Source organism: Opisthocomus hoazin, unplaced genomic scaffold (genome assembly GCF_030867145.1).
Source record: "Opisthocomus hoazin isolate bOpiHoa1 unplaced genomic scaffold, bOpiHoa1.hap1 HAP1_SCAFFOLD_154, whole genome shotgun sequence".
NCBI lineage: Eukaryota > Metazoa > Chordata > Aves > Opisthocomiformes > Opisthocomidae > Opisthocomus > Opisthocomus hoazin.
This window is the reverse complement of record NW_027448979.1, coordinates 107606-131825: the sequence shown is the minus strand read 5'-3', so window position 1 is coordinate 131825 and position 24220 is coordinate 107606. Positions and strand designations below refer to the sequence as shown.

The window sequence follows — 24220 nt, the reverse complement described above, 5'->3', positions numbered from 1 at the left end:
AGGGACGGGACGGGCTGGGGAGCGAACGGGCCCGGGGACGCGCGGCGGGTGCCCCTGGGGTCACACCAGTGCTCCCAGTACCGGGCACCAGTTCCGCGTCCCCCCACCTCAATGGGCTGCCCGCGCCCCCCCCCGCCGAGGAGCAATGGACCGCCCCGCCTCCCGCTCGTGATTGGCCGCGTCGGCTCCGTGGGCGTCACCCAGCTCTTCCCAGCCGCCGACCAACTGACGCTCGGCGACAGTGACGGACGGCGCCGCCGCCCAATGACGGCGCGAAGGGCGGAAAGAAGGAGCCGGGCAGCTCGGCCGCCATTTTGTGAGCACGGCGCGGCGGACCGGGCACAGGTGGGGGCGGGGCTGCGGCGGCACCGGCACCGGCACCGGGAGGGAGCGGCGGGGTTGGGGGGGGATCGAGGAGGGGGCAGAAGAAGCGGGCGAGCGCAGCGGCCTAGGCCTGGGCCTGGCCCCGCTGAGGTGATGGCGGAGGGGGGAGGCCTGGTGTAGGCCGCAGGGCCTCACCCCGGGGATGACGTGGTGGTGTGGGGTTATTTCTGGGGGATTCGGGGTTTGAGGGCACGGCGGGTCTGGGGGGGGACCCCACGGCGGCGCTGACCCCCCCCCGCCCCCCCCTCCATCCCCGGTGTGGGCCGCAGGGCCTCATCCCGGGGGGGGGGGGGGGGGGGGGGGTGGGTTTTGGGGCGTTTCTGGGGCCGCAGGGCCTCATCTAGGGGTGGGGGGGGGTGTTGGGTTATTTCTGGGGGATTCGGGGTTTGAGGGCACGGCGGGTCTGGGGGGAGGACCCCACGGCGGTGCTGACCCCCCCTCCCGTCCCCCCCCATCCCTAGTGCCGGCCGCAGGGCCTCATCCCGGGGGGGGAAGGTGTTTTTTGGGTTATTTCTGGGGGATCCGGGGTTTGAGGGCACGGCGGGTCTGGGGGTGACCCCCCGGCGGCGCTGACCCCCCCCTCCCGACCCGCTGCGTGGGCGCAGGGCGCGATGGTGAAGCTGTTCATTGGGAACCTGCCGCGCGAGGCGACGGAGCAGGAGATCCGCTCGCTCTTCGAGCAGTACGGGAAGGTGCTGGAGTGCGACATCATCAAGAACTACGGCTTCGTGCACATCGAGGACAAGACGGCGGCCGAGGACGCCATCCGCAACCTGCACCACCACAAGCTGCACGGCGTCTGCATCAACGTGGAGGCCAGCAAGAACAAGAGCAAGGCCTCGACCAAGCTGCACGTCGGCAACATCAGCCCCGCCTGCACCAACCTGGAGCTGCGCGCCAAGTTCGAGGAGTACGGCCCCGTCATCGAGTGCGACATCGTCAAGGATTACGCCTTCGTGCACATGGAGCGGGCCGAGGACGCGGTGGAGGCCATCCGCGGGCTGGACAACACCGAGTTCCAAGGTGACGCGCGCTGGGGTGGCGGCCGAGAGCCGTGGGGAGCGGGGCCGGGGCGCCGGGGGGATCCCCGACGTTCCTCCCGCCGAGGTCTTCTCGGCGCTTTCCAGCTCCGGCTGGAGTTACACGCAAACAGGGATTGTGGTGGTGTGTTGTTTTTTTTTTTTTGGTTTGGTTTCTCTTTTTTCCACCATTCCAGCTGCCTTGGGTCGTGCAGGGCTCGGCAGCGAGCCCGGGCGCCACGCTCCCGGTGCGAGGGCAGGGGCGTTCGGGGCTGGGCCGGGGGAGGACGGGACTGATCCATCTCTGACTTAACCCAGCAACGGCCGCCCCGCAGGAGGATCCCGACGGCGAAGTCCCAGCTCTTGTGCCGACGGCCGCCGCCGCGCCTGGTGCTGCCGGGCCGGAGCAGCGGGCGCGTGAAGCCGGGCTGCCGCCCGCCCTTGTAGCGTTGCCCTGCCTGGTAAGAGGGCGAGCGGAGGCGCCTGACCCCGCGCCGGCCGTGTCCCCGCTGCCGGTGGCACGCGGCGTCGCTCGCTCGGGCTCTCGACGGGCCGTCGCCTGGCCCCCGGACGAGACACGCGGCGCGGGCGCTTTCGCTGGCAGCCTCGGCCTCTGGCGCGGACGCAGCGGATTCGAGCTCGCGGCGGAGCTGCCTTCTCACAGGCGTGGCGCTGACGGCGAGCGCGTCCCGTGTGCCCCCCGTCCGGAAGCGGCACCGGCGGGTGGGCAGCCAGCGCTTCGCCCCGAGCGGCGGTGGGGCTCGGCACGGCCCTCCTGCGTCCTGCCAGGGTTTCGGCAAACCCCGCTGCCCCGATTCTGGGTGTTTTCCCCAAAACTCTTCTCCAGCCGGGACGGCGCCGCCGCGTCCGGAGCTCCCCGGCTGCGGGGCGTCCGCGGGACCGGCGAGTGCGCCCGGCTGCGCTTGACTCGCCGCGTGCCGTGCTTGCGGCCGGCCCCCGTCCTGGGCCGCGGTTGTCTGGCGTCGCATCATCCGTCCTGCCGCCGCAAGCAGCGTGCTGGCGGGCGCGTTTTGCGGCGGGAAGCTTGCCATTGATGCGGGGCCGGCGGTGCCGCTGGCTGGGCCGGCTGCCGTTGGCGCTGCGCGGGGGTGGCACGTGGCTCGCCCGCCGGCGGAGCCCCGGCCGCGGCGGCGCCTTCCTGGTAAGTCTGGCGGCCGGGGTGGCGGCGGCTCCTCCAGCGCCGGGTCGCTCCCCGCCATGGCGCACCGCAGGGCGGCGGTGGGCACTGCGGCCGGTCACCGTCCCGCCACCAGCGCTCGTGGTCGCGGCCGCGCGGCGGGCGCGGCTCCACTGATGGCCTCCCCTCTCGCGTCTCTCCCGAAGGCAAGCGGATGCGCGTGCAGCTGTCCACCAGCCGGCTGCGGACGGCGCCCGGGATGGGAGACAAGAGCGGCTGCTACCGCTGCGGGAAGGAGGGGCACTGGTCCAAGGAGTGCCCGGTCGACCGCCCGGGCCAGGCGGCGGACTTTGCCGAGGCCTATAACGAGCAGTACGGAGCCGTGCGCACCCCTTACGCCGCGGGCTACGGGGAGACCGTGTATTACGATGAGGCCTACGGCGGCATGGCCGACTACTACAAGCGCTACCGCGTCCGCTCCTACGCCACGGCCTCCGCGTACGACGCCTACGCGGAGCAGACCATGGCCCAGTACTCCCAGTACGCCCAGTACTCGCAGGTGCAGTCCTCGGCCATGGCCGCCAGCACCGCCATGGCCAGCCGCATCCCCACCACCCTAGACGCGTACGATCGAGCGCTGCTGCCAACCCCGGGCGCGGCGGCCGCCGTTGCCGCCGCTGCCACCGCTGCCGCTGCGGCCGCCTCCTCCACCTATTACACGCGGGACAGAAGCCCCCTGCGCCGCACGGCCGCCGCGGCCACCACCGTCGGAGAGGCGTACACGTACGAGCGTGGGCAGCTGTCGCCGGTCTCCTCGGCGGCCCGCGCCTCGCTCTACGACATGCAGCGGTTCGGGCGTGACCCGTACGCGGACCGGGCGCGGTACTCCGCCTTCTGAGCCGGAGGTGAGCGTCTCGGCAGGTCCAGCGTGCAGCGTCGGGCGCCTTGTGGCCGGCTCTGCCTGGGGGCGTGGTGCGGGGGGGTCCCTGGCTGTCGGCGCCGCGGGGCGTGCGTCCCCCTCGATGCGGACAAACGCGAGCAGCGTCCTGCTGGGCGTTAAAGCCCACGGCGTTGGGCCGTAGCGATTGGCGCCGGGAGCCGGTTGGTGCGGCGGGGCGCTCTCCCTCGCCGTGTGCTGTCCTGGCAGGGTGGGGGGGTCCCACTGAGCCCCCTGCACCCCACGGGTGTGGCTCCCGGTGAGCTGGAGCTGGGGGGCTCCCGGCAGCCCCCGCGGGGGGGCTGGCGCCGGCGCCAACTCTGCTTTTCTCTTGCAGGTAAGACGCGTGCGGCTGGACGTCGGGTTCCCGGCACCGTCGGGCCGCGCCACGCGTTGCCGCGTTCAGCTGACGTGCCGGTTCCCCCCGGACGCTCAGCTTCCTCCCCCCGCCCCCCCCCAGCGCCCCGGTCTCGGGGGGCAGGATTGGCTTCGCAGGTAGTTTGGGGGCCCCCCCGCCCCCCCTAGCTGGTCTAGGCTCAGGGCGTGAGCGTCGCTTTGCTGTCCTGCCCGCGGCCGGCGTGGAGCTGCTCGCTCCGGCACGCCTGGGCTGTAGCTCCCTGGGTTGTTGTGATTATTTTGGGGGTTTTTCTGCTTTTCCTTTATTTTTTAAGAGGGTGAATGATCCGCTCGTAGCTTTTGTTTTTCCGTACAAGCTGCCGTCGCTGGCCGGAGGCCGGCGTGGGAGGGCCAACCTCGTGCGCGCCGTTTACCCCGCGGCGCAGCGCGTCCCCCGCTCCCGCTTTCTGGTCCAATAAACTCGGATTTTTACCAACCCGCGCTGGCTCCGGCACCGGTTCTTTCCCCTTCCCCCCCCCCCCCCGGCTCCTGGACTCACCAGTGCCGCCTGCGCCCCGCCAGCTCCTGGCCTGTGTCCCCACCGGCTGCACGCTGCGAAGGAAGGGCGGGGTGAGTGGGGGGGGGACACCCCAGCCCCCCAGAGGGGACCCCTGCCCCTGCGCTGCCCTGGCTAACGAGCAGGGCCTGCTATAACGAGCCCCGACTCGCTGTGCCCCACTGGGGTTCCTCCTGGTCTCCCTCACGAGCAGCCCCCACTAATTAACCTGCGTGGGGCTGGCTCGTTAGCCCCCGCACCAGCTCATTAGTCCCCCTGAGGGCCCCTGCTTCTCGGTGCTCGTTAATTAACACCATTAGGCCCAGGACCCTGCCTTGGTCGCTGTCTGCAGGCCCGGGGGGGCTGCGGTGGGAGCCCCGAGCTCATCGCCCTGCTCGTCAGCTGCTGCCTTTCCAGGGCGATTCCGCCCCTGCTAATTGCTCCTCTTCGTCAGCCGCTAATTGCCTCGGCGGGATGACTGCGGTGGGCGCAGGAACGGTCCCGGGACTGAGGCTGCGCGGCCCCTGGAAAACGAGGGGGAGAAGCATTAGACCCTTCTAATTAGCACGGCGGTTAACGAGCCCTGGCCAGGCGATGAAGCTGTCTTCCCCCGTGGCACAGCCAGGCCCACCTGGCACGGGGACCAAAAGCGCTTTCGGAAACGTTAATGGCGGCAGCGGTGACACGCACGCCGCTGGCTGCCGCAGCCACTGCCCTTGCTCTGGTGCAGCTGCTCAAAACCGGCTTTTCTCACCCAAAACACGGCACGGGGCGCGGCTGGGGCCCACCGGGGATTTCTGGGGTGCCGGGAGCTGGGCAGCGGGGCCGAGGGTGGGAGCGGACAGACGGGGACACGAGGGGAGCGCGGCTGCGGTGACATCACCGCGGCGCCGGGAAGAACCAGACGGGAGGCGGGGGGAGGGGAGCAGAGCCCAGCGTTTATTCACAGTCGTACAAAACCTCGCCGCTGCGCCGAGCCCCGCACCGCCGGCAAACCCAAAAAAGGGGAAATCATGTTAGAAAAACGAGCGCAGGCTGCGCTCAGTGGCGACGATCGCTCGGGTCCTGAACCGCCGGCTGCGCATGCCGCGAGCGGGAGTCACGCGGCGGCAACGGACGGCGAACCGTGTGCGCCATTGCCCGCTCCCCAACTGTAACCGCAGATCCTGCTAAAAAACTCCAAAAAACAGAAAAAGAAGAAAAAAGCAGCTAAAAAAGAACTGTCCCCAACCCCCGGAAGCGGCGAAGCGCGCCGGGCGCAGCAAGGCGGAGCAGTGGGCACGAGTCGGCGGCGCCGCAAGCAGCCTGACCCCCTCCCCGCCCCGGCGGCGCGCGGCTCAGAGGCGGCGCTGGTAGCCCGAGTGGACGCGGGCGGCGGGCAGGTAATCGCCGTAGCCGCCCGAGTAGCGGGCGTAATCGGCGTGCGCTTCCGGGAGGCGGCGGTAATCCATCGGGGACTTTGTCGGCGAGCGGCGGTACGCGAGCGGTGAGTCCGCTAAGCGGCGGTAATCAGAGAGGTCCGAGAGACGGCGCTCGGAGCCGTACCTGCTCAAGAGAAGAGACACGAGGTGAAGGTGTGGCCACCGTGCTGCGGGCCATCTGCTGTGTGGAGCCGCGTCGCGGCCGCGCCAGTGCAGGACAGGGAAGCGACGCCCGGCGTGCCTGCGGATCGGCCGCCGCGGACGAAGCCCCCGTCCCCACGAACCCCCTCCCCAGGGCGTCGCGCGAGGTCTGCGTCACGGGAGCTGAGCCGCCGTGCTGGCACTCTGCACCCGCCCTTCTGCACGCCGGGCGTCAGCGAGCCACGCCGGCGCCAAGCGTGAGCCCCGAGCCGTGGGCCGGCACGGAGCAAGTCGCGCGGCCGGGCGTCCCCAGCCCGGCGCCGTACCTTTTCGCCAAGGCGGATGATTTTTTGTACGGGTCGTCGTAGGCGGCGGCGCTGCGAGGCGGGGAGAGGCGGGTGCGCTCGTAGGGCGGTGCGACGGCGGCGGCGGCAGCCTGCGACAGGCCCAGGTAGGACGCCGCCGGCTGGCCCAGCTGGCTCGGCCCGTCGTAGGCGCTGCCCGGCTGGGCTCGGTAAGCGGCCGCCAGCGACGCGGAGGAGGCCTGCTGCGCCGGGTAGGACGCCGCCATCGAGCCGGAGGCCTGGGCCCGGTACGCGGCCGTCAGCGGGGCGGAGGCCTGCGCCTTGTAAGAGGCGGCGGCGGCAGCCTGGCTGCTGTAGGAGGCGGCCAGAGAGGAGGCCGCCTGGGCGCCGTAGCTGGCAGAGAGCGCGGCGGCGGCAGGCTGGCTGCCGTAGGAGGCGGGCAGGCTGGCGGCGGGCTGGGCACCATAGCTGGCGGAGTGGCCGGCGGCGGGCTGGGCGCCGTACGAGGCGGAGAGCGCGGCCGCCGGTTGGGCACCGTACGAGGCCGAGTGGCCGGCCACGGGCTGGTAGGCGGCAGTGTGACTGGCCACCGCCTGGGCACCGTACGAGGTGGCGTGCGCCGCCATGGCCTGGGCGCTGTAGCCGGCAGAGAGCGTGGCGCCGGGCTGGGCGCCGTAGCTGGTGGCGTGGCCGTCTACGGGCTGGGCGCCGTAGCCGGCGGCCTGGGCGCCGTAGGAGGCCACGTGCGTGGCCACCGCCTGTGTGCCGTAGGAGGGCGTGGGGCCGGCGGCGGCGGCCTGGGCGCCGTAAGCGGCGGCAGCCTGGGCGCCGTAGGAGGTGGAGTAGCCTGAGGCAGCCTGCGCCCCGTAGGAGGAGGCCAGGGCAGCGGACTGGACGCCGTAGCTGGGGAGCTGGGAGGCGGCGGGCTGCGCACCGTAGGAGGCGGCAGCAGCGGCCTGGGCGCCGTAGGAGTTGGCGGCGGGCTGCGCGCCCGAGGCGCCGAGGGAGACGGAGGCCTGGGAGCGGTAGGCGCTGCCCAGCGAGGCGGAGGGCTGGGCGCGGTACGAGGCGGCCTGGCCCGTGGTGGGCTGCGGGCGGTAGGCCACGCCAAGGGAGGCGGAGGGCTGGGCGCGGTAGGCGGCCCCCAGCGAGGCGGAGGGCTGGGCGCGGTAGGTGGCTGGCTGCGCCGTCACGGGGAGCGTCACCGCCGCGTAGCCGGCGCGGGTCGGGGAGCGCCGGAGGGGGCTGCGGTCCCTCCCGAAGTAGGAGGGGGAGGCGGGCCTGGCCTGCGCCTCGAAGGCCTCGTACTTGGCGGCAGCGCCGGCGCCGAAGCGCTGCTGGTAATCGTAGAGGGAGGAGGTGGCGGCGTAGCCGGCGGCGGCGGCCGCGGGGAAGGCAGCGTCCGCCGCCCGGCGCTGCTGGTCGAAGCCCTCGATCTTGGGCTGGAACTTCTCGCGGTACTCCAGGCCGACGCGCTTGGTCTTGTCGAGGCCGAGGGCGGGCGGCGGGGCCTGGCCCGCGCCCTTCTTCTGGACGTTGGTGGAGAGCTCCACGTTCACCCGGCGCCCCTTCACCTCCTTCCCGTTAAGGTTTTCGATGGCAACCTTTGCGTCTGCTTCGTTCTCCATGTGAACAAACGCATAGTCTGACGAACAGCAGACAGAGGGTTAGCAGTGGGGGGAGAAAAAATAATTCGTTACAGGAGCGAACGCTTAATGTGCCTCGCCAGGCCCGCGGCAGCGTGCGGCTCGGCGGCGGCGGGATGGCGCCGCGACGGGCTCTGCCGGCCCCGCTGTGCTGCCACTGCTCGGGCGGCGAAGAGACCGAGCCGCCTTCGTTTGCGTCCGCCCCACAGTTCATTTGGCCGGAACCTAACGAGCCCAGCCACCCGCCCGGGGTCCCCGGCTCAGGATCACCCCCTCACCGCTGTTCTGCTCCATTTCCCCCCCGCTTTCTTCCTCCTTTGCCCGCACTCCCCACGCCGAGGGCGCCCAGCCCCGTGGCACAGCAGCCTCCCGCCGCCAGCGACCGCTCCTGCCCCATGCTACGGCACGCGGGGACGAGGAGCCCCGGGAGGGCAACGTGGCCTCACCAGTGCTGTGGGCTCAGCCGGGCCGGGAAGCAAGGCAAAGTCCGAGAGGGTCGGCACCCGCCGAGACACCGAGTCGCACCGAGGGGGACGGACTGCCAGCAGAGGGGAGGAGAGAGGAGAGGGGACAAGACGGGTAAAGGAGAGAGGAGAGGGGTCAAGACGGGTAAAGGAGAGAGGAGAGGGGTCAAGACGGGTAAAGGAGAGAGGCGGAAAGGGAAGGCCAAGGTGAGAGGCGCGCCGGAGCACAGCCTGCGGCACCGTGCATCCAGCTGAGCCCCTGGGCCGAGGCGCAAAGTCGGGCACGCAGCGCGGCGCCGGGCAGCACGAACGCGGCCCCAAAGCGGAGAGGCATCGGAAAGGAGATGGAGAGTGAGGCGAGGAGCGGGAGGAGCGGGACCCGGAGCGGCCGTGCCGGGTCTGCAGCGGCAGAGCGGGTCACCCTCCCACGGCACGGCGCTCGCCCGTGGCGCTCGGGCCGATGGTTTCGGGGTTGGGCTGCTGCCGCCGCCGCGGTAACCGGGTGGTTGCCCCCACAGCACGACGGGTCCGGGAGGCCAGCACGGGGCAGAATGGCGGCTTCTCTCGGCATCCCCCCGGCAGTCGCGGAGCAGGGAACGGCCGCAGCCGGCGCCAGCCCGTCTGAGGGAGCGCGGCATGCTCGGAGCATTGCTCGCCGAGCAAACCCCAGCCCAGTACCTCAAGCTCCGGGCGCACGGCAGCGCCGCTTTGCCCACCCCCTTGCATGGGCCCCCTCCGCCATCCCCCCTCTCCCCGGCTCCTATGCCGCATCCACAGATCCCGCTCCGGCAGCCCGAGGAGGGGACGGCTCCTCCGACCGCCCCCAGCCCCTCTCGGGGGGGACCCCACAAATTGGCCACTGGCCGAGGGCCACGCCAGAAACTTCCGGCGTGGGTCTGGGGGCGGTTTCTGACGGGCTCCGCTGGGAAGTTGCGTCCGGGCGGGACAGAGCCGGTGGGCCTGCGACCTGGGACGAGAGAGCAGAGGCAACAAGATGAGGCTCCCGGAGAGTGGAGGAGCCAGCGGGGAGGCCGCCGGGGCAGGGGGGCACGGGCCCCTCGGGGTGCAGGGACGCCGCTTTTCCATGTCAGGGTTGAGGGGAAGGCGGGGTGACGCCGTGTCCCCCCCAGGTCACGCCATGCGGGGTCCCCGATCCGGAGCCGATCGAGCCCCTTGGGGGTTTCACAGCAAGTTTTTGTGCGGGTTTGGGCTCTCCTGCCCCGGGAGAGCTGCTCACCCCACGTCGGAGCGAAGCCGTGGCAGAGTCGCAGCGGGACTTGGGGGGGGGGGGGGGGGGTCCCCTGGGTGGGGGGGGTCACCCCCGCCGGGCGCCGAGGGAGGCCGCGGCCCGGCTGGGAAGGCTGGAGAGAGCGCAGCCGGGGCGGGGAGGGGGGTTTGGGGAACGCAGAGGGGCTGGCACGGCCCCGCGCCCCGGCGGAGCGGGGCAGGGGAGGCCGCAGCCAGGCGGACGGAACGCGGGCGAGCCGAGCCGAGCGCGGGGGCCGGAGCGGCTCCGAGGACGGAGGCGAGCGGCGGGGAGCGGGCCCGGGCCCGGGCCCGGCGGGGCGGCCCCGGGGGGGAGGCGAAGAAGCGTGGTGCGGGCGGCGGGTCCGGTACCTTTGACCACGTCGCACTCGACGACGGTGCCGTACTGCTGGAAGAGCGAGCGCAGCTCGGCGCTGGTGCAGGCGGCCGAGACGTTACCGACGAAGATCTTGCAGGTGTTGGTGGGCCGAGGCCGGGAGGGCTCCACCACGATGCGGCGGCCATGGAGCTGGTGGCCGTTGAGCTGGGTGATGGCGCGGGCCGCCGCCGCCTCGTCGCGGAGGTGGACGAAAGCGAACTGCTTCATGAGGGCGATGCCGAGCACGGGGCCGGCGGCACCGGCGAACAGCTCGGTCAGCTCCTCCGCCGTCGCCTCCTCGGGGACGTTGCCCACGAAGAGCTTTATGCCGGGACGCATGGCGGCGGGGAGAAGGGAGAGAGGAGGGGGAGCGGCGGCGGCGGCCTCACAAAATGGCGGTGTCTCCTCAGCGCCGTGAGGGGAGCGAGCGACCGCGCACTGCGCAGGCGCGTCGCATGCGCGCCTTCCGCACTGCGCATGCGCTGCCCTCTCGCCCTCCGCCTGCGCTACGCCCCGCCCACCCCGCTCCCCCGCCGCCGCCACCGCGCCTGCGCACTCCGCCCACCCCACGCTCTCCCGCCGCCGCCACTGCGCCTGCGCTACGCCCCGCCCACCCCCACTCTCCCGCCGCCGCGCCTGCGCACCGCCCGCGAAGCCCCGCCCCCCCAGCGTCCCGCCCCCTAGCGCGGACCCGCCCCCCCCAACGCGGCCACGCCCACCCTTAAAGGGGCCGCCGCGGTCCCGGGCGCTGCGCAGCGCCGAGCACCGCGGGGAAGAGCAGCCCCCGGCTCCCGCTCCCCCGAGAGCTGTAGAGGCTGCGGAGCGAGATCTCGTTTATTGCTGTCCCGGGGGGGGGCGGCGGCTCCTAGAGGTGGGGGGTGGCCGTGGGGCCGGGGGCCGCCGTGGCGAGGTCCTGCTCCTCCCAGAGGGTCCGCCCGTCGCAGGAGCAGACCCGCTTGGGGTTCTGGAAGAGCCCGGCAGAGCGGGCCACCACGCCGCAGGCCAGCCTGGGGGGAGGGGGGGGGGATGGGGGGGGAGAGGGTGAGCCCCTCCCCCTCCCTGAGCCCCCCCCCGCCCCCCGCCGAGCCCCCCCCCCGGCACTCACCCCGGCCCCGAGTTCCCCGTCACCCCTGAGAGCGGGTGGGAGCCCCGGCCCAGGTCGTCCTCACCCGCCGCCACCACCACCGAGCGCCCGATGATGTCCCAGACCTGGGGGGGGAGGGGGGGTAAGGGAGGGGTCTCAGGACCCCCCTCTGCGGCCGTGGGGCCAGGGACTGGGCCCCCCCCCCGAGCCGTGGAGCCCCACAGCCATAGCATGGGAGGCAGACCCCCCCCACGGTCATGGGGTGCAGCCCAGACCCCCCCCTCAGCCATGGGGCACAGCCCAGAACCCCCCCCCAGCCAGAGGATTGGGGTCAGACCCCCCCCCACGGCCATAAGATGGGCGTCAGAGCCCCCCCCCAGCCATGGGGTGCAGCCCAGACGCCCACTCAGCCGTGGGGCACAGCCCAGAACCCCCCCCCCAGCCAGAGGATGGGGGTCAGACCCCCCCCCAGCCATAAGATGGGGGTCAGATCCCCGCCACAGCCATGAGGTGCAGCCCAGACACCCTCCCCCAGCCACAGAAAGGGGGTCAGACCCCCCCATCACCGTGGGGTGCAGCCTGGACCCCCCCACACACATAGGATGGGGGTCAGACCCCCCCCACGGCCATGGGGAACCCCCCTCCATCCGTGGGGCGCAGTGTGGACCCCCACAGCCATGGGGGGGGGCTGTCCCCCCCTCGGCCCCCCCGCCCGACCCACCTTCAGGCGCAAGTCCTCCATGCGGAAGCTGGCTCGGCCCTCGGCATCGGCCCAGATGTTCCCCAGGTCCCCGACGTGCTGCGAGGGGGGGGCTCAGGGAGGGCTCAGGACCCCCCCCCCAGCCCTGTGGGGCTCAGGGGGGGCTCGGAGGGGCCTGGGACCCCCCCCAGCTCACCCGGTGCTGGTCCTGGGGTCCCCCGTGGCGATCCCCGTCGGGGTTGTAGTGATCCCCGCAGCTGCGGGGAGGGGGGAGCGGGGTGAGGGGGGGTCCCCGCAACCCCCAGGGCTGTGTCGTGTCCCCCCCCCGCCGCCGCCGTACCTGTCGCAGGGGCGCGAGAGGTCCCCGAACTCGTGGACGTGGAGGCCGTGGGGGCCCGGGGGGAGCCCCCCGACCTCGCCCTCCACCAAGCAGCGCGTCGGCGTCAGCTGCACGAACCGCACCAGCCCCCGCGCCGCCGCCGGCCCTGCCAGCGCCGCCACCGCCGAGCCCAGGCCGCCTGCGGGGAGGGGGTCGGCACCCAGACCCCCACGCCACACCCCCCCCACCCCCCCGACTCACCGTCGCCGCAGCCCCCCGCGCCCCTCAGCACTGCTCGCCGCCCCGAGTGCTCCAGCAGCTCCCGCACGCGCTTGGCTGGCGCCGTCGTCTCCACCAGCAGTGTCTGCGATGCCAGGCGCAGCTCCAGCAGCCGCACGCCTGCGGGGGGAGCGGGGTGATGGGTGGGGGGTCCCCAATTCCAAAAAGGGGGGGTCCCCAGGATATGGGGGGGGGGTCACCTGGGGCTCCCTGCAGCGCTGCCCGCACGGCCTCGGCGCAGCTCTGGCACCGCATCTGCACGGCGAACTCCAGCTGCGGGGAACGGGGGGGTCAGCACCCCCAAAATGCCCGTGCCAGGGGTCCTGCGCCCCCAAATCCTGTTTCTCTGGGCCCCTGGATCCCCAAAACGCCCATGCAAGGGGTCCTGAACCCCAAAATCCTGGTTCTGTGGGTCCCTGTACCCCCAAAACACCCGTGGAAAGGGTCTTGTGCCCCCAAATCCTCTTTCTTCCTGGCCCTGGACCCCCAAAACGCCCATACAAGGGGTCCTGCACCCCCAAACCCTGGTTTTCTGGGTCCCTGGGCCCCCAAAACACCTGTGAAAGGGGTCCTGCGCCCCCAAATCCTGGTTTTCTGGGTCTCTGGACCCCCAAAAAGCCTGTGAAAGGGGTCCTGCGCCCCCAAATCCTGCTTCTCTGGGCCCCTGGATCCCCAAAACGCCCGTGCAACAGGTCCTGCACCCCCAATCCTGGTTCTCTGGGTCCCTGGACCCCCAAAAAGCCTGTCCAAGGGGTCCTGCACCCCCAAATCCTGCTTCTCTGGGTCTCTGGACCCCCAAAACTCACGGAAGGGGTCCTGCACCCCCAAATCCTACTTCTTCATGGCTCTGTACCCCCAAAACTTCCATGCAAGCGGCCCTGAACCCCAAAACCCTGGGTCTCTGAGTCCCTGGACAACCAAAACGCCCGTGCGAGGGGTCTTAAACCCCAAGAGCCTGGTTCTCTGGGTCCCTGGACCCTCAAAACTCACGGGAAGGGGCCCTGCACCCCCAAATCCTGGTTCTCTAGGTCCCTGGACCCCCAAAACGCCCATGCAAGGAGTCCTGAACCCCAAAAGCCTGGTTCTCTGGGTCCCTGGACCCTCAAAACCCCTGTCCAAAGGGCCCTGTGCCCCAAAACTCACGTGCAAGGGGTTCTGCACCCCCAGATCCTGGTTCTCCAGGGCCCTGCACCCACAAAACGCCCGTGCAAGGGGTCCTGAACCCCAAAACCCTGGGTCTCTGGGTCTCTGGACCCCCAAAACTCGCATGCGAGGGGCCCTGCACCCCCCAAACTCCCCTGGAAGGGGCTCTCCAGCCCCCAACCCTGGTGCATGAGGCCCCGCACCCCCAAAACTCCCCTGAGCAGGGCCCTGCACCCCCAACACCCCCCCCTCCCCCCCGTAGGACCCCCCCGGCCCCCCCCCGCCCCGCGGAGGGCCCCGACCCGGCAGCAGCTCCCGTCCGGCTCCGCCGTCGCCATCACCGCGGACTCCGCCCCCGGAACCACCCGCGGGGGCACCGGGGCGCGGCCGGACCCGCTCTGGCGACGGACCGGAAGTGGCTGGGGCGGGGGGGAGGGATTTGGCGGTAGAGCAACTTCCGGCGTGCCGTCGCTATGGCAACAGCGCGGTAGGCCGCAGGGGCCCGCCGGGCCCGGGGGGGATTCGGGGGGGTTCAGAGGGGGGCTCCTGCTGGTCAGGGGGTGCAGGGGGGGGCTTAGAGGTCCCCGAGGGGGTGGGGATCTCGGGGGGGGGGGTTGGGGGTCTCTTGGGGGGGGCACGGGCGGAGGGGGCTCCCCGGAGGGGCTTTTGGGGGGGCTGACCTGCAGCCCCCGGCCTCCCCCGCCAGCCCAGGGACCCCCGGAACGCCCGGCAGCCCCCGCCCGCAGCCCCGCCCCGCGCCAAGGAGATGCGACGCCGCCGCGCCGGGGGTCTCCAGGCCGCCCTGGGTGGGGGGCTGCGGCCTCGCCCCCCCCGGAACACCGGGGGGGCAATAAAGTGGGGGAGCGCGGAATTGGGGGGTGCCCCCCTCCCCGGCCAGGCACAGCTGCTGAAACAAATACGTTTATTCGCCCCGAAACGAGCGCGGATGGGGGAGGGCGGGGGTCGCGGCAGCGCCGGGGGGGGCGAAGACCCCTCGTCCTGTAGGAAAGGGGGAGCCCCCTCCTCGCGGGGACAGGACCCCCCCGTGTGAGGGGGGGACCCCCCCCCCTTTCCGTGGACAGGGACCCCCCCCCCCCTTTCCGGGGACAGGGACCCCCCCAGCAAAGGGGGGACCCCTTCCCCTTGCAGGCATTGGGGGGCCCTGTCCTTGTGAGGGACGGGGACGGGGGGATCCCCCTCTTTCCAGGGGACAGGGACCCCCCCCCTTTCGGGGAGAGGGACCGCCTTTGTTGTAGGGAATGGGGACCGCCCCCCAGCAAAGGGGGGAGCCCCCCAGCAAACGGGGGACCCCTTTTTCTAGGAAACGGGACCCCCCCTCCTTGTAAGGGATGGGGAGATCCCCTTGTAGGGAACAGGGACCCCCCCCCCTTTGGGGCATGGGACCCCCCCTCGTTGTAAGAGATTGGGGGGGATCCCCTTGTAGGGAACAGAGACGCACCCCCCTTGTAAGGGATGGGGGGGGGATCACCCTCCTTGTAGGGAACAGGGACCCCCCCTCCTTGTAAGGGATGGGGGGGGGAATCCCCCTCCTTGTAGGGAACAGGGAGCCCCCCTCATTGTAAGAGACTGGGGGGGAGATCCCCCTCCTTGTAGGGAACAGGGACCCCCCCTCCTTGTAAGAGATTGAGGGTGGGATCCCCCTCCTTGTAGGGAACAGGGACCCCCCCTCATTGTAAGAGACTGAGGGGGGGATCCCCCTCCTTGTGGGGAACAGGGACCCTCCCCTCTGGGGCTCGGGACCCCCTTCTCTCCCGCAGAGCCCCCCCCCGCGTCCCCCTGCCCCCCCCCAGCCCTCAGCCCAGCCCCTCCTGGACACGCCGGACGATGCCAGCGCGCACGGCGCGCCCCTCGCTGCAGCCCTGCCCGGGGGGGGGGGAGTTCCCGGGGGGGGGGCTCCCGTCGGGCTCCCCCGGCCCGGGGGGGGGGGGCAGCCCGTCGGGCAGCTCCAGGCGGCGGCGCAGGGCCACGTTGTGCAGGACGCAGCAGGCCAGGAAGATCTGGCAGACCTTGGGGGGGGCGTACTGCAGCCCCCCCCGGCCGCGCGCCAGGCAGCCGAAGCGCAGGCGCAGGAGGGCGAGGGTCCGGCGCAGGGCGCCCAGCGCCCCGTGGTGCAGCGCGTTGTACCGCTCCTCCGCCGGCCCCCGCGGCCCCGCGATCGGCGTCATCAGCCACGGCTTCAGCGGGTAGCTGCCGTCGCCTGGGGGGGGGGGGGGGGCGGCGTGGTCACGGGGCGCCCCCAGATCCACGGGGCGCCCCCCAGACCCCTGAGACTTCCAGGGAACCCCTGAGACCCCCGGGGCACCCTCAGACCCACAGGGAACCCCTGAGACCCCCACGGAACCCCTGAGACTCCCACATCACCCCCAGGGCACCCTTGAGTCCCCTGGGGCACCTGTGAGACCCCCGGGGCACCCCCAGACCCTCAGGTCACCCCCAGACCCCCAAGACCCCCTGGTTCACCCCTAGGATCACCCTGAGACCCCCTGGTTCACCCCCAGACCCCCAAGACCCCCTGGTTCACCTCCAGGATCTCCCCCAGACCCCTGGGTCATTCTCAGACCCCCTGGGTCACCCCCAGGTCCCTTTGGTTCACCCCCAGACCCCCGGGTCACCCCCAGGTTTCCCACAGACCCCCAGGTCACCCACAGACCCCTGGGTCATCCCCCAGACCCCCTGGGTCACCCCCAGGTCCCCCTGTTTCACCCCCAGGATCTCCCCCAGACCCCTGGGTCACCCCCAGACCCCTGGCTCACCCCCAGATCACCCCCAGCCCCCCCAGTCCGCCCCCCGGGCGCCCGCTGCTCACCCAGCAGCCAGGCGCCGTCGGGCCGGGCGCCGTCCAGCAGCCGCGCCAGGGCCGAGTTCTCGAGGACGGCGGCGTTGGGGCAGGAGCCGGGGAACTTGGCCACCACGTTGGTGATGGCGCCGGTGGCGTCGCAGACCACCTGCATGTTCATCGAGTGGTAGTCGGCGGCGTTGCGGTACGCCGGCTCGTTCTCGGCCGGCGCCCGCAGCGCCACATGCATCCCGCCCACCAAGCCCAGCACGCCGGGGAAGGCGCCGGTGGCGGCGGCGGCGGCAGCAGCGGGCGGCGGGAAAGCGATGTAGCGCGCGGCGCGCCGCTGCAGCGCCTGCAGGAACTGCGCCAGGCAGTTGGACATGGCCGACTGGCTGATACCGGTGGCGTCGCGTGTGGCTGCCTGGAAGGAGCCCGAGGCTAGGAAGGCCAGCGCCGACGTCACCTTGACAGCCACAGGCAGCGCGTGGCTGCGGCCCGTCACGCTCTCCAAGTCGGCGGCCAGCTCGCAGCAGAGCGCGGCGATGGCGGCCTTGTCCAGGCGGTAGCGCCGCAGCACCTGCTCCTCGCTCAGCTCCAGGAAGGAGCAGCGCGCCCGGTACACGCGGTGCTCGGGGTACGAGCGGCGCCGCCGGCCGCGCCGGCGCCGGGGGCACAGGGACGGTCCCGCCACGGCCCCCCCGCCCCGCACCCTCGCCCGCCGCAGCAGCAGCACCGCCTCCGACATGCCGGGGGGGCGTGGCTTCGGCGGGAAGGGGCGGGGTTACGACCGGAGGGGCGGGGATATGGCTGGAGGGGGCTGGGGTTGTGGCTGGAGGAGCGAGGTTAGAGCGGGAGGGGCAGGGTTACAGCTGGAGGGGCGGGGTTACAGCTGGAGGGGTGGGGTTATGGCTGGAGGGGTGGGGATACGGCCAGAGGAGTGGGGATACGGCCAGAGGAGTGGAGATATGTCTGGAGGGGCGGGGCTACAGCCAGAGGGGTGGGGATATGGCTGGAGGAGGGCGGGGTTGCAGCTGGAGGGGTGGGGTTACAGCCAGAAGGGCGGGGTTAGAGCAGGAGGGGGCTGGGGTTGCAGCTGGAGAGGCGGGGATACAGCCAGAGGGGCGGGGTTACAGCCAGAGGGGCGTGGCTACACCCGGCAGGGCGGGGCTACAGCAGCAAAGCCTGGCCTGCACCCAGAACAGTGCTGAGGCCTGAGGGGGCGGGGCTATGCCAACAGAGGCGGGGCCTATTGGGGCTGAGCTCTAGGGATAGAGGCGGGGCCCTGGGGAGAGAGGCGGGGCTCCAAAGTGCAGGGGTGGAGCTCTATGGGAAAGGGGCAGGACTCTAGGAATAGGGCTCAATAGAGAAGGGCGGGGCCTAGGAGGGGCGGGGCCTAGGAGGTCTAGGGATAAAGGTGCAGTTGAGGAGGGGCAGGGCCCTGGGGGAGAGGCGGGGCCGCACAGTAGAGGGGCAGAGCTCTATGGGAGGGGGGCATGGCTCTACAGGGAGCTCGCTGGAAAAGGGCAGGGGATAAGGTGGGCGACGCCTAGGGGAGAGGGGCGGGGCTCTCAGGAGAGGGGCGGGGGATAAGGGGGGCAGGGCCTAGGGGAGAGGGGTGGGGCCAGGCCCGGTCTCGTTGCGGTGGCGCCGAGGCCCCGCCGCGGGTCCCGGGCAGGCCCGTGGGTGCCGGTGGCGCCAAGCCCCGCCCCCCCGCCCTGCCCCGGTGCCGCTGGGGGCGGTGGCTCTGGCCCCCCCCCTCCCCCGCCCCGGCCGACCCCGCTCCGCCGCTCCCGCCGCTCCGGCTCCGCCGCGCCGCCAGGCCACGCCCCTCCCCCCGCCCCGATTGGTCGCCACGCCCTCACGTGCCCGGAAAGTCCCGCCTCTCCGCTCCGGCCCCGCCCTCTCACCTCCGGCTCGCCGCGACACGCGATTGGCCAGAGGAACAGGCGGGCTCGCTCCGACGCTGACGTCGTCCGGCGCGGCGGTGGGCGGTGCCCCGAGGCGGTTTGACCAATCGTGTCGCGCCGCCCCCCGATTTCCGCCAATCGGCGGGCGCGGAGGGCGGGGCGCTGAGGGAAAGGGGGCCGCCGCGGGGTGGAGCCGGAGCTGCCGCCATTTTGTCGCCGTCACCGTCCCGGCGAGAGGGAGCGCGGTGAGAGCGAGAGGCCCGGCCCGGGCGGCGCCAGGGACCCGGGAGGGGGGGGGCCGGGACGGGGCCGAGGGTCGGCGGGGGGCTCGGGCCGGGGCCTGGGGGCGAGCGGGGCCGGGCCTGGGGGGGCTCCGGGCTGAGGCCTGCGGCCTAGTGAGGGGCTGGGCCGGAGCCTGCGGCCTACGAGGGGTCCGCGAAAGGACCTGGAGGCTTAGGGGGGGCTCCGGGCCGGTGCCTCAGGTCCGGGACAGGGCCTGGGGGCTCAGGGGGTCTCTGGGCCGGGGCCTGGGGTCCGGGACAGGGCCTGGGGCCTAGTGGGGGCCTCCGGGCCGGGGCCTGCGGGGGTTCCGGGACAAGGCCTGGGGCCTGGTGGGGGCTCCTGGCCGGGGCCTGGGGTCCCGGACAGGGCCTGGGGGCTCAAGGGGTCTCTGAGCCGGGGCCTGTGGCCTACAGGGGATCACAGACAGGGCTTGGGGGCTCGGGGGGGACTGTGGGCCGGGGTCTGTGGCCTGCAAGGGGTCTGGGACAGGGCCTGGGGCCTGGTGGGGGGCTCCAGGCTGGGGCCTTGGGAGGGTCCGGGACAGGGCCTGGGGTCTGGTGGGCTCCGGGCTGGGGCCTGGGGAGGGACTGGACCCCCACGGAGCACGGGCTGTGCTCAGCCCCCGGGGGTCAGTGAAGGGTCCCTGGCTCGGGGCCCCCTCCGGGCCCTTTGCATGGAGCCGGGGGTCTCCCTGAGGGGGGGACACACGAGGTGCACGGACACCCCTCCACGTCCCCCGGGCGGGGGGCAGCGGTTCTGGGCTGGGGGCTGGGCGGAGGCACCTCCTGAGCCGGCACTTCCCCGGGCGCAGGGCGGGCGCGATGGTGAAGCTGTTCATCGGGAACCTGCCGCGCGAGGCGACGGAGCAGGAGATCCGCTCGCTCTTCGAGCAGTACGGGAAGGTGCTGGAGTGCGACATCATCAAGAACTACGGCTTCGTGCACATCGAGGATAAGACGGCGGCCGAGGACGCCATCCGCAACCTGCACCACCACAAGCTGCACGGCGTCTGCATCAACGTGGAGGCCAGCAAGAACAAGAGCAAGGCCTCGACCAAGCTGCACGTCGGCAACATCAGCCCCGCCTGCACCAACCTGGAGCTGCGCGCCAAATTCGAGGAGTACGGCCCCGTCATCGAGTGCGACATCGTCAAGGATTACGCCTTCGTGCACATGGAGCGGGCCGAGGACGCGGTGGAGGCCATCCGCGGGCTGGACAACACTGAGTTCCAAGGTGACGCGCGCCGGGGCTGCGGGCCTGGGCTGGGCTGGGGAGTGCCGGGCTGGGCCCGGAGGAAGAGGTCAGGTAGGAGTGGAGGGCACAGGGCCGCGCCGCTGCGGGGGGAGCTACTGCTCCGCTCCGGGCGGGATCTGCGCCGCTGTTGCTCGACGGGGGGCTGCACCTGGCGCAGGGCCTCATGCCGCGGTGGTTTGGTGTCCTGTTCCCGTCTCCATGCTCGGGGAGGGGGCGAGCAGGACAGCATGCGGCTTCGCTGGCAGCGTTTTCGTGGGCGGGCGCGGTGGCTTGGTCTCGGGGCAGAGCGCGGCTCCATCAGTTGGGGTTTTTAAGAAAAAGCCGAGCTTCGTCCCCAAACTGGCGTGTTGGGCGCCAGCTTCCTCCGCTCGGCTCGGTGCTGCCACCGGCTGGGGTTTGGGAGAGGGGGAAACCAGGGCCGGGGAGCCACAGCCGGACCCCGCTCTGTGCCCGAGCGCCGCTCCCCGCATCCGGCTGCTCGCTCGCGCTCCCGGTGCTGCCCGAACCCCCGGCTCCGCTCCCCGCGCCGCCCGGCGCCGCCGTTAACGCCCCGCTCTCGCGTCTCTCCCGAAGGCAAGCGGATGCGCGTGCAGCTGTCCACCAGCCGGCTGCGGACGGCGCCCGGGATGGGAGACAAGAGCGGCTGCTACCGCTGCGGGAAGGAGGGGCACTGGTCCAAGGAGTGCCCGGTCGACCGCCCGGGCCAGGCGGCGGACTTTGCCGAGGCCTATAACGAGCAGTACGGAGCCGTGCGCACCCCTTACGCCGCGGGCTACGGGGAGACCGTGTATTACGATGAGGCCTACGGCGGCATGGCCGACTACTACAAGCGCTACCGCGTCCGCTCCTACGCCACGGCCTCCGCGTACGACGCCTACGCGGAGCAGACCATGGCCCAGTACTCCCAGTACGCCCAGTACTCGCAGGTGCAGTCCTCGGCCATGGCCGCCAGCACCGCCATGGCCAGCCGCATCCCCACCACCCTAGACGCGTACGATCGAGCGCTGCTGCCGACCCCGGGCGCGGCGGCTGCCGTTGCCGCCGCTGCCACCGCCGCCGCCGCGGCTGCCTCCTCCACCTATTACACGCGGGACAGAAGCCCCCTGCGCCGCACGGCCGCCGCGGCCACCACCGTCGGAGAGGCGTACACGTATGAGCGTGGGCAGCTGTCGCCGGTCTCCTCGGCGGCCCGCGCCTCGCTCTACGACATGCAGCGGTTCGAGCGCGACCCGTACGCGGACCGGGCGCGGTACTCCGCCTTCTGAGCCGGAGGTGAGCTCGCTGACGCCGCGCACTCTGTGAGCTCGGCTGCCGCGGCGGGGAGCGAGCGGCGTTGGTGGGGGTGCGAACGGAAGCTGGGGGGGGGGATGTGACGCTCGGCCGTGCACCGCGGCGAGACGTAACGAGGCTTTCCCCGGCAGGACCCGCCACCGCGCCGCAGCGCCACGCAGCACCGGGGACCCCCCCACCCGCCGCCGCAGCCCCCCCTCCCCTTCCGCCGCCCGCCGCCGCGGCAGGTCAGACGCGAGCCGGGCTGCCGCCGCTGCCGCCGTCGTCGTCGCCGTCGCCGCGCTCCCTCTCCCGTTGCCGGGGCCTCGTGGGGCGGGGGGGTCGCGGACCCCCCCGCCCTCCTCAACCCCTCGCCGGAGCGGCCGCTGACCCCGCCGCGGCCCCCCCCTGCCCCCCGTCGTCCGTCCGTCCGGGCCTCCCGCGCCCACCCCCCCTCTCACCTCTCTGCTCTCTTCCAGGTCCGGCGGCCTCGGACGGAGCCCGCGCCCCCCCCTTTTTGTACGGAGCTGCCCCAGACCCCCCCCCCCCACCTCACCCCCCTCGGGCCTCGCAGCCCCCCTTCCCCTGAGGACTGGGACCCTCCCTCCCCCTTCCCCGGGGTGCCCCCTCCTCCTCACCCCCCCATTTTCCAGCAAAATAAAGGTTTTCACCGACTCCACGTCTGCTCGTGGCGGTTTTTGTCGTGGGCGGGGGTCCAGGAGGACAAGGCTTGGGGGTGTCGGGGGGCGGCGGGACCCCTTGCGGGTGCGGAACGCGGGGGGCGGGGCCGGGGTTGCAGTCGGCGCCATTTCGCGGTTGCACCGCCGGACCCTTTTTGGCGCCCTGGTCCCTTTTTATCGTCGCCCTGGTGTTTCCGCCCGGACCGTTGCTTCCATCCGGGTCCCACCCCCGTGACGTCAGTTCTGGCGCCGTCTCCGCAGCGACCATGGCGCTGAACGCGGGTGCGGGCGGCGGCGGCGGGGACCCCGGGACCCCCCCCCCCCCCCCCCCCTTCCCGGGGACCCCTCCCACCGACCCCTGGCCCCCCCCCCCACTTCCCTGGGACCCCCCCCCCACCTCCCTGTACACCTCTCCCACCCTCCCGGGCCCCTCAGCCCTTCCCGGACTCCTCGGGCCTGGTCTCCCCCGCGCTCTCGGGCCCCTCAGGCCCCGGTACCCCCCCCCCCCAAGGTCTCGTTAATGCCCCTCAGGCCCCCTTAACCCCTCTTCAGGCCCCGTTAATCCCCCCCAGGCCCCGTTACCCTCCCCCAGCCCCATTAACCACCCCCGGGCCCGTCCCTGTCCCCCCCTCCCGGGCCCCATTCCCCCCCAGGCCCCATTAATGCCCCCCCGGACCCCCTTAACTCACATTAGCCCCCCTCAGGCCCCATTACCCTCCCCCCCGGCCTCATTAACCACCCCCGGGCCCGTCCCTGCCCGCCCCCCAGGCCCCCTACCCCCCCTCAAGCCCCCTTAATCCCCCCCCGGTGACGGCCCCCCGTGCCCCCCAGGCGCGGAGCCCGGCGCGGCCCCGGAGCTGGCGGCGGAGGCGGAGGGGCGGCGGGCGCGGCAGGAGCGGCTGAGCTGGGCCATGGGGCAGCTGCTGCTGCGGGGATGCCGCATGCTGGACCGGTGCTGCCCGCGCTGTGGGGTGCGCTGGGGGGCGGGGAGGGCTGGCAACGGGGCTGGGGGGCTGTGAATGGGGTGAGGGTTGAGAAACGTGGGGCTGGGAATGGTGTGGGGCTGGGAACGGGGCAGGGATTGAGAAATGTGGGGCTGGGAATGGTGTGGGGCTGGGAGTGGGGCAGGGATTCAGGGCTGGGGGGCTGGGAATAGGATAGCGGTGTGGAGCTGGGAGTAGGGATGTGAGGTTGGGAATGGGGCAGGGTTGTGGGGCTGGGAACAGGGCTGGGGGGCTGGGCTGGGGGGCTGGGATTCAGGGCTGGGGGGCTGGGAATGGGGCTGGGGGGCTAAGATTGAAAGCTGGGGGGCTGGGAATGGGGCGGGGTTCAGAGCTGTGGGGCTGGGAGTACGGTAGGGATGTGGGGCTGGGAATGGGGCAGGAATACAGAGCTGTGGGACTGGGAAAGGAGCAGGGATGTGGGGCTGGGAGGGGGCTGGAAATGGGGGGGGGGGCTTGGAGAGTGCAGGGGTGCAGTGGGGAATGGGGCAGGGCCGTGGGGCGGGGGCAGAGCTGTGGGGCGGGAAAGGGGGCAGAGCCGTGGGGCAGCGCTGACCCCCCCGCCCCCCCTCCAGACCATCCTGCTGCAGGACAAGGAGCGGCGGCTGCTGTGCGTGGGCTGCGAGGAGCCCGAGGGCGGCGAGGAGGGGGGCGGCCCCGGTAGGGCCCGGGGGGGGCTGGGAATGGGGGCTGGGGGGCTGGGAATGGGATTTGGGGGGGCCGGGAGTGGGGCTGGGGATGAGGAGGGGGCTGGGAATGGGATGGGGGGGGGGCTGGGAATGGGGCTAGGGGGGTAGGGAATGGGTTGGGGGAGCTGGGAACGGGATCTGGGGGGGGGCTGGCAGTGGGGCTGGGGAGGCTCGGAATGGGACCTGGGTGGGCCGGGGATCAGATTTGGGGGGCTGGGAATGGGGCTGGGGGTCTGGGGGGGGCTGTGAGTGGGATCTGGGATGTGAGGGGGGGCTGGGAATGGGGCTGGGGGCCGGGGGGGCTGGGGGGGGCTGGGGGGGTGGGAGTGAGATCTGAGGGGGGTTTGGAATGGGGCTGGGCGTTGGGGGGGGACTGGGATCTGAGGGGTCGGGGGGGGGCTGGGGATGGATCTGGGGGGGCCGGGGGGAGGGCTGGGGGGCTGGGAATGGGATCTGGGCTCGGGGGGGGCTGGGGGGGGGGCCGGGGGGGGGGCTGTTGATGGTGACCCACAGCCACATCCCCCCCCCCCCGACCCCGTTCCCCTCCTCCCCCCTAGCGCCGGAGCCGCCGTGCCCCCCGCCTCCGCCGTGCCCCCCCCCGCCGGCGGCCGCCCCCCTCCCGGAGCAGCCCGGGGGCGCGGGGGGGGGTGCGGTGGTGGCGGCGCGCGCGGCCGTGCTGGCCAAGCTGGGCTGGGCGGCGCGGGAGCTGCCACGCACGGCGTCGGCCGAGGGCAGCGCCCAGCTCTGCGCCCTGGTGCGCGCCTGCGCCGAGGCGCTGGGGGGGCTGCGCGCCCTCGAGCCCCCCCCCGGCACCCCCCCATAAACGGCACCCGGCCCCCCGA

The 24220-nt window shown here is 72.6% G+C and overlaps 5 protein-coding genes across 14 annotated transcripts; 3 read left to right on the top strand and 2 right to left on the bottom strand.

Annotated features, from left to right (window-relative positions):
- The first annotated feature begins 235 nt into the window (after nt 1–235).
- LOC142359981 (RNA-binding protein 4-like) lies at nt 236–20381 on the top strand. Of its 4 annotated transcripts, none has more exons than XM_075412313.1 (4): nt 236–345; nt 990–1407; nt 1739–1864; nt 20313–20381. In XM_075412313.1, the coding sequence occupies exons 1-3, from the start codon at nt 265–267 to the stop codon at nt 1822–1824; spliced, it is 585 nt and encodes a 194-aa protein (XP_075268428.1). In that variant the 5' UTR covers nt 236–264; the 3' UTR covers nt 1825–1864; nt 20313–20381. The 4 variants fall into 4 exon arrangements, with proteins under 4 accessions (XP_075268428.1, XP_075268429.1, XP_075268425.1 ...); XM_075412314.1 differs by lacking the exon at nt 20313–20381 and adding an exon at nt 2748–2835; XM_075412310.1 differs by lacking the exons at nt 1739–1864; nt 20313–20381 and adding exons at nt 2748–3446; nt 3816–4310 and having other exon boundaries at nt 237–345.
- LOC104326200 (RNA-binding protein 4) lies at nt 1326–21683 on the top strand. 3 transcript variants are annotated; one of them, XM_075412315.1, is made up of 4 exons: nt 1326–1407; nt 19297–19718; nt 20313–21011; nt 21161–21480. In XM_075412315.1, exons 2-3 carry the CDS (start codon nt 19307–19309, stop codon nt 21002–21004), a joined length of 1104 nt encoding a protein of 367 aa, XP_075268430.1. In that variant the 5' UTR covers nt 1326–1407; nt 19297–19306; the 3' UTR covers nt 21005–21011; nt 21161–21480. The 3 variants fall into 3 exon arrangements, with proteins under 3 accessions (XP_075268430.1, XP_075268432.1, XP_075268431.1); XM_075412316.1 differs by lacking the exon at nt 1326–1407 and adding an exon at nt 18269–18448; XM_075412317.1 differs by lacking the exons at nt 1326–1407; nt 20313–21011; nt 21161–21480 and adding exons at nt 18017–18448; nt 21488–21683.
- Nucleotides 5289–10393, bottom strand: RBM14 (RNA binding motif protein 14). 5 transcript variants are annotated; one of them, XM_075412305.1, is made up of 3 exons: nt 9965–10393; nt 6259–7882; nt 5289–5915 (listed from the first exon to the last, which is right to left on the bottom strand). In XM_075412305.1, exons 1-3 carry the CDS (start codon nt 10308–10310, stop codon nt 5708–5710), a joined length of 2178 nt encoding a protein of 725 aa, XP_075268420.1. In that variant the 5' UTR covers nt 10311–10393; the 3' UTR covers nt 5289–5707. The 5 variants fall into 5 exon arrangements, with proteins under 5 accessions (XP_075268420.1, XP_075268421.1, XP_075268424.1 ...); XM_075412306.1 differs by lacking the exon at nt 9965–10393 and adding an exon at nt 8330–8382; XM_075412308.1 differs by lacking the exon at nt 5289–5915 and adding an exon at nt 8330–9314 and having other exon boundaries at nt 7795–7882.
- Nucleotides 10788–13891, bottom strand: CCS (copper chaperone for superoxide dismutase). Its single transcript, XM_075412301.1, has 8 exons — nt 13799–13891; nt 12554–12626; nt 12336–12473; nt 12096–12273; nt 11952–12012; nt 11777–11854; nt 11077–11180; nt 10788–10978 (listed from the first exon to the last, which is right to left on the bottom strand). The coding sequence occupies exons 1-8, from the start codon at nt 13832–13834 to the stop codon at nt 10837–10839; spliced, it is 810 nt and encodes a 269-aa protein (XP_075268416.1). The 5' UTR covers nt 13835–13891; the 3' UTR covers nt 10788–10836.
- A 241-nt stretch (nt 21684–21924) lies between the features above and the next one.
- ZNRD2 (zinc ribbon domain containing 2) lies at nt 21925–24209 on the top strand. Its single transcript, XM_075412304.1, has 4 exons — nt 21925–21970; nt 22520–22659; nt 23265–23349; nt 23936–24209. Exons 1-4 carry the CDS (start codon nt 21955–21957, stop codon nt 24199–24201), a joined length of 507 nt encoding a protein of 168 aa, XP_075268419.1. The 5' UTR covers nt 21925–21954; the 3' UTR covers nt 24202–24209.
- Nucleotides 24210–24220: the final 11 nt, after the last annotated feature.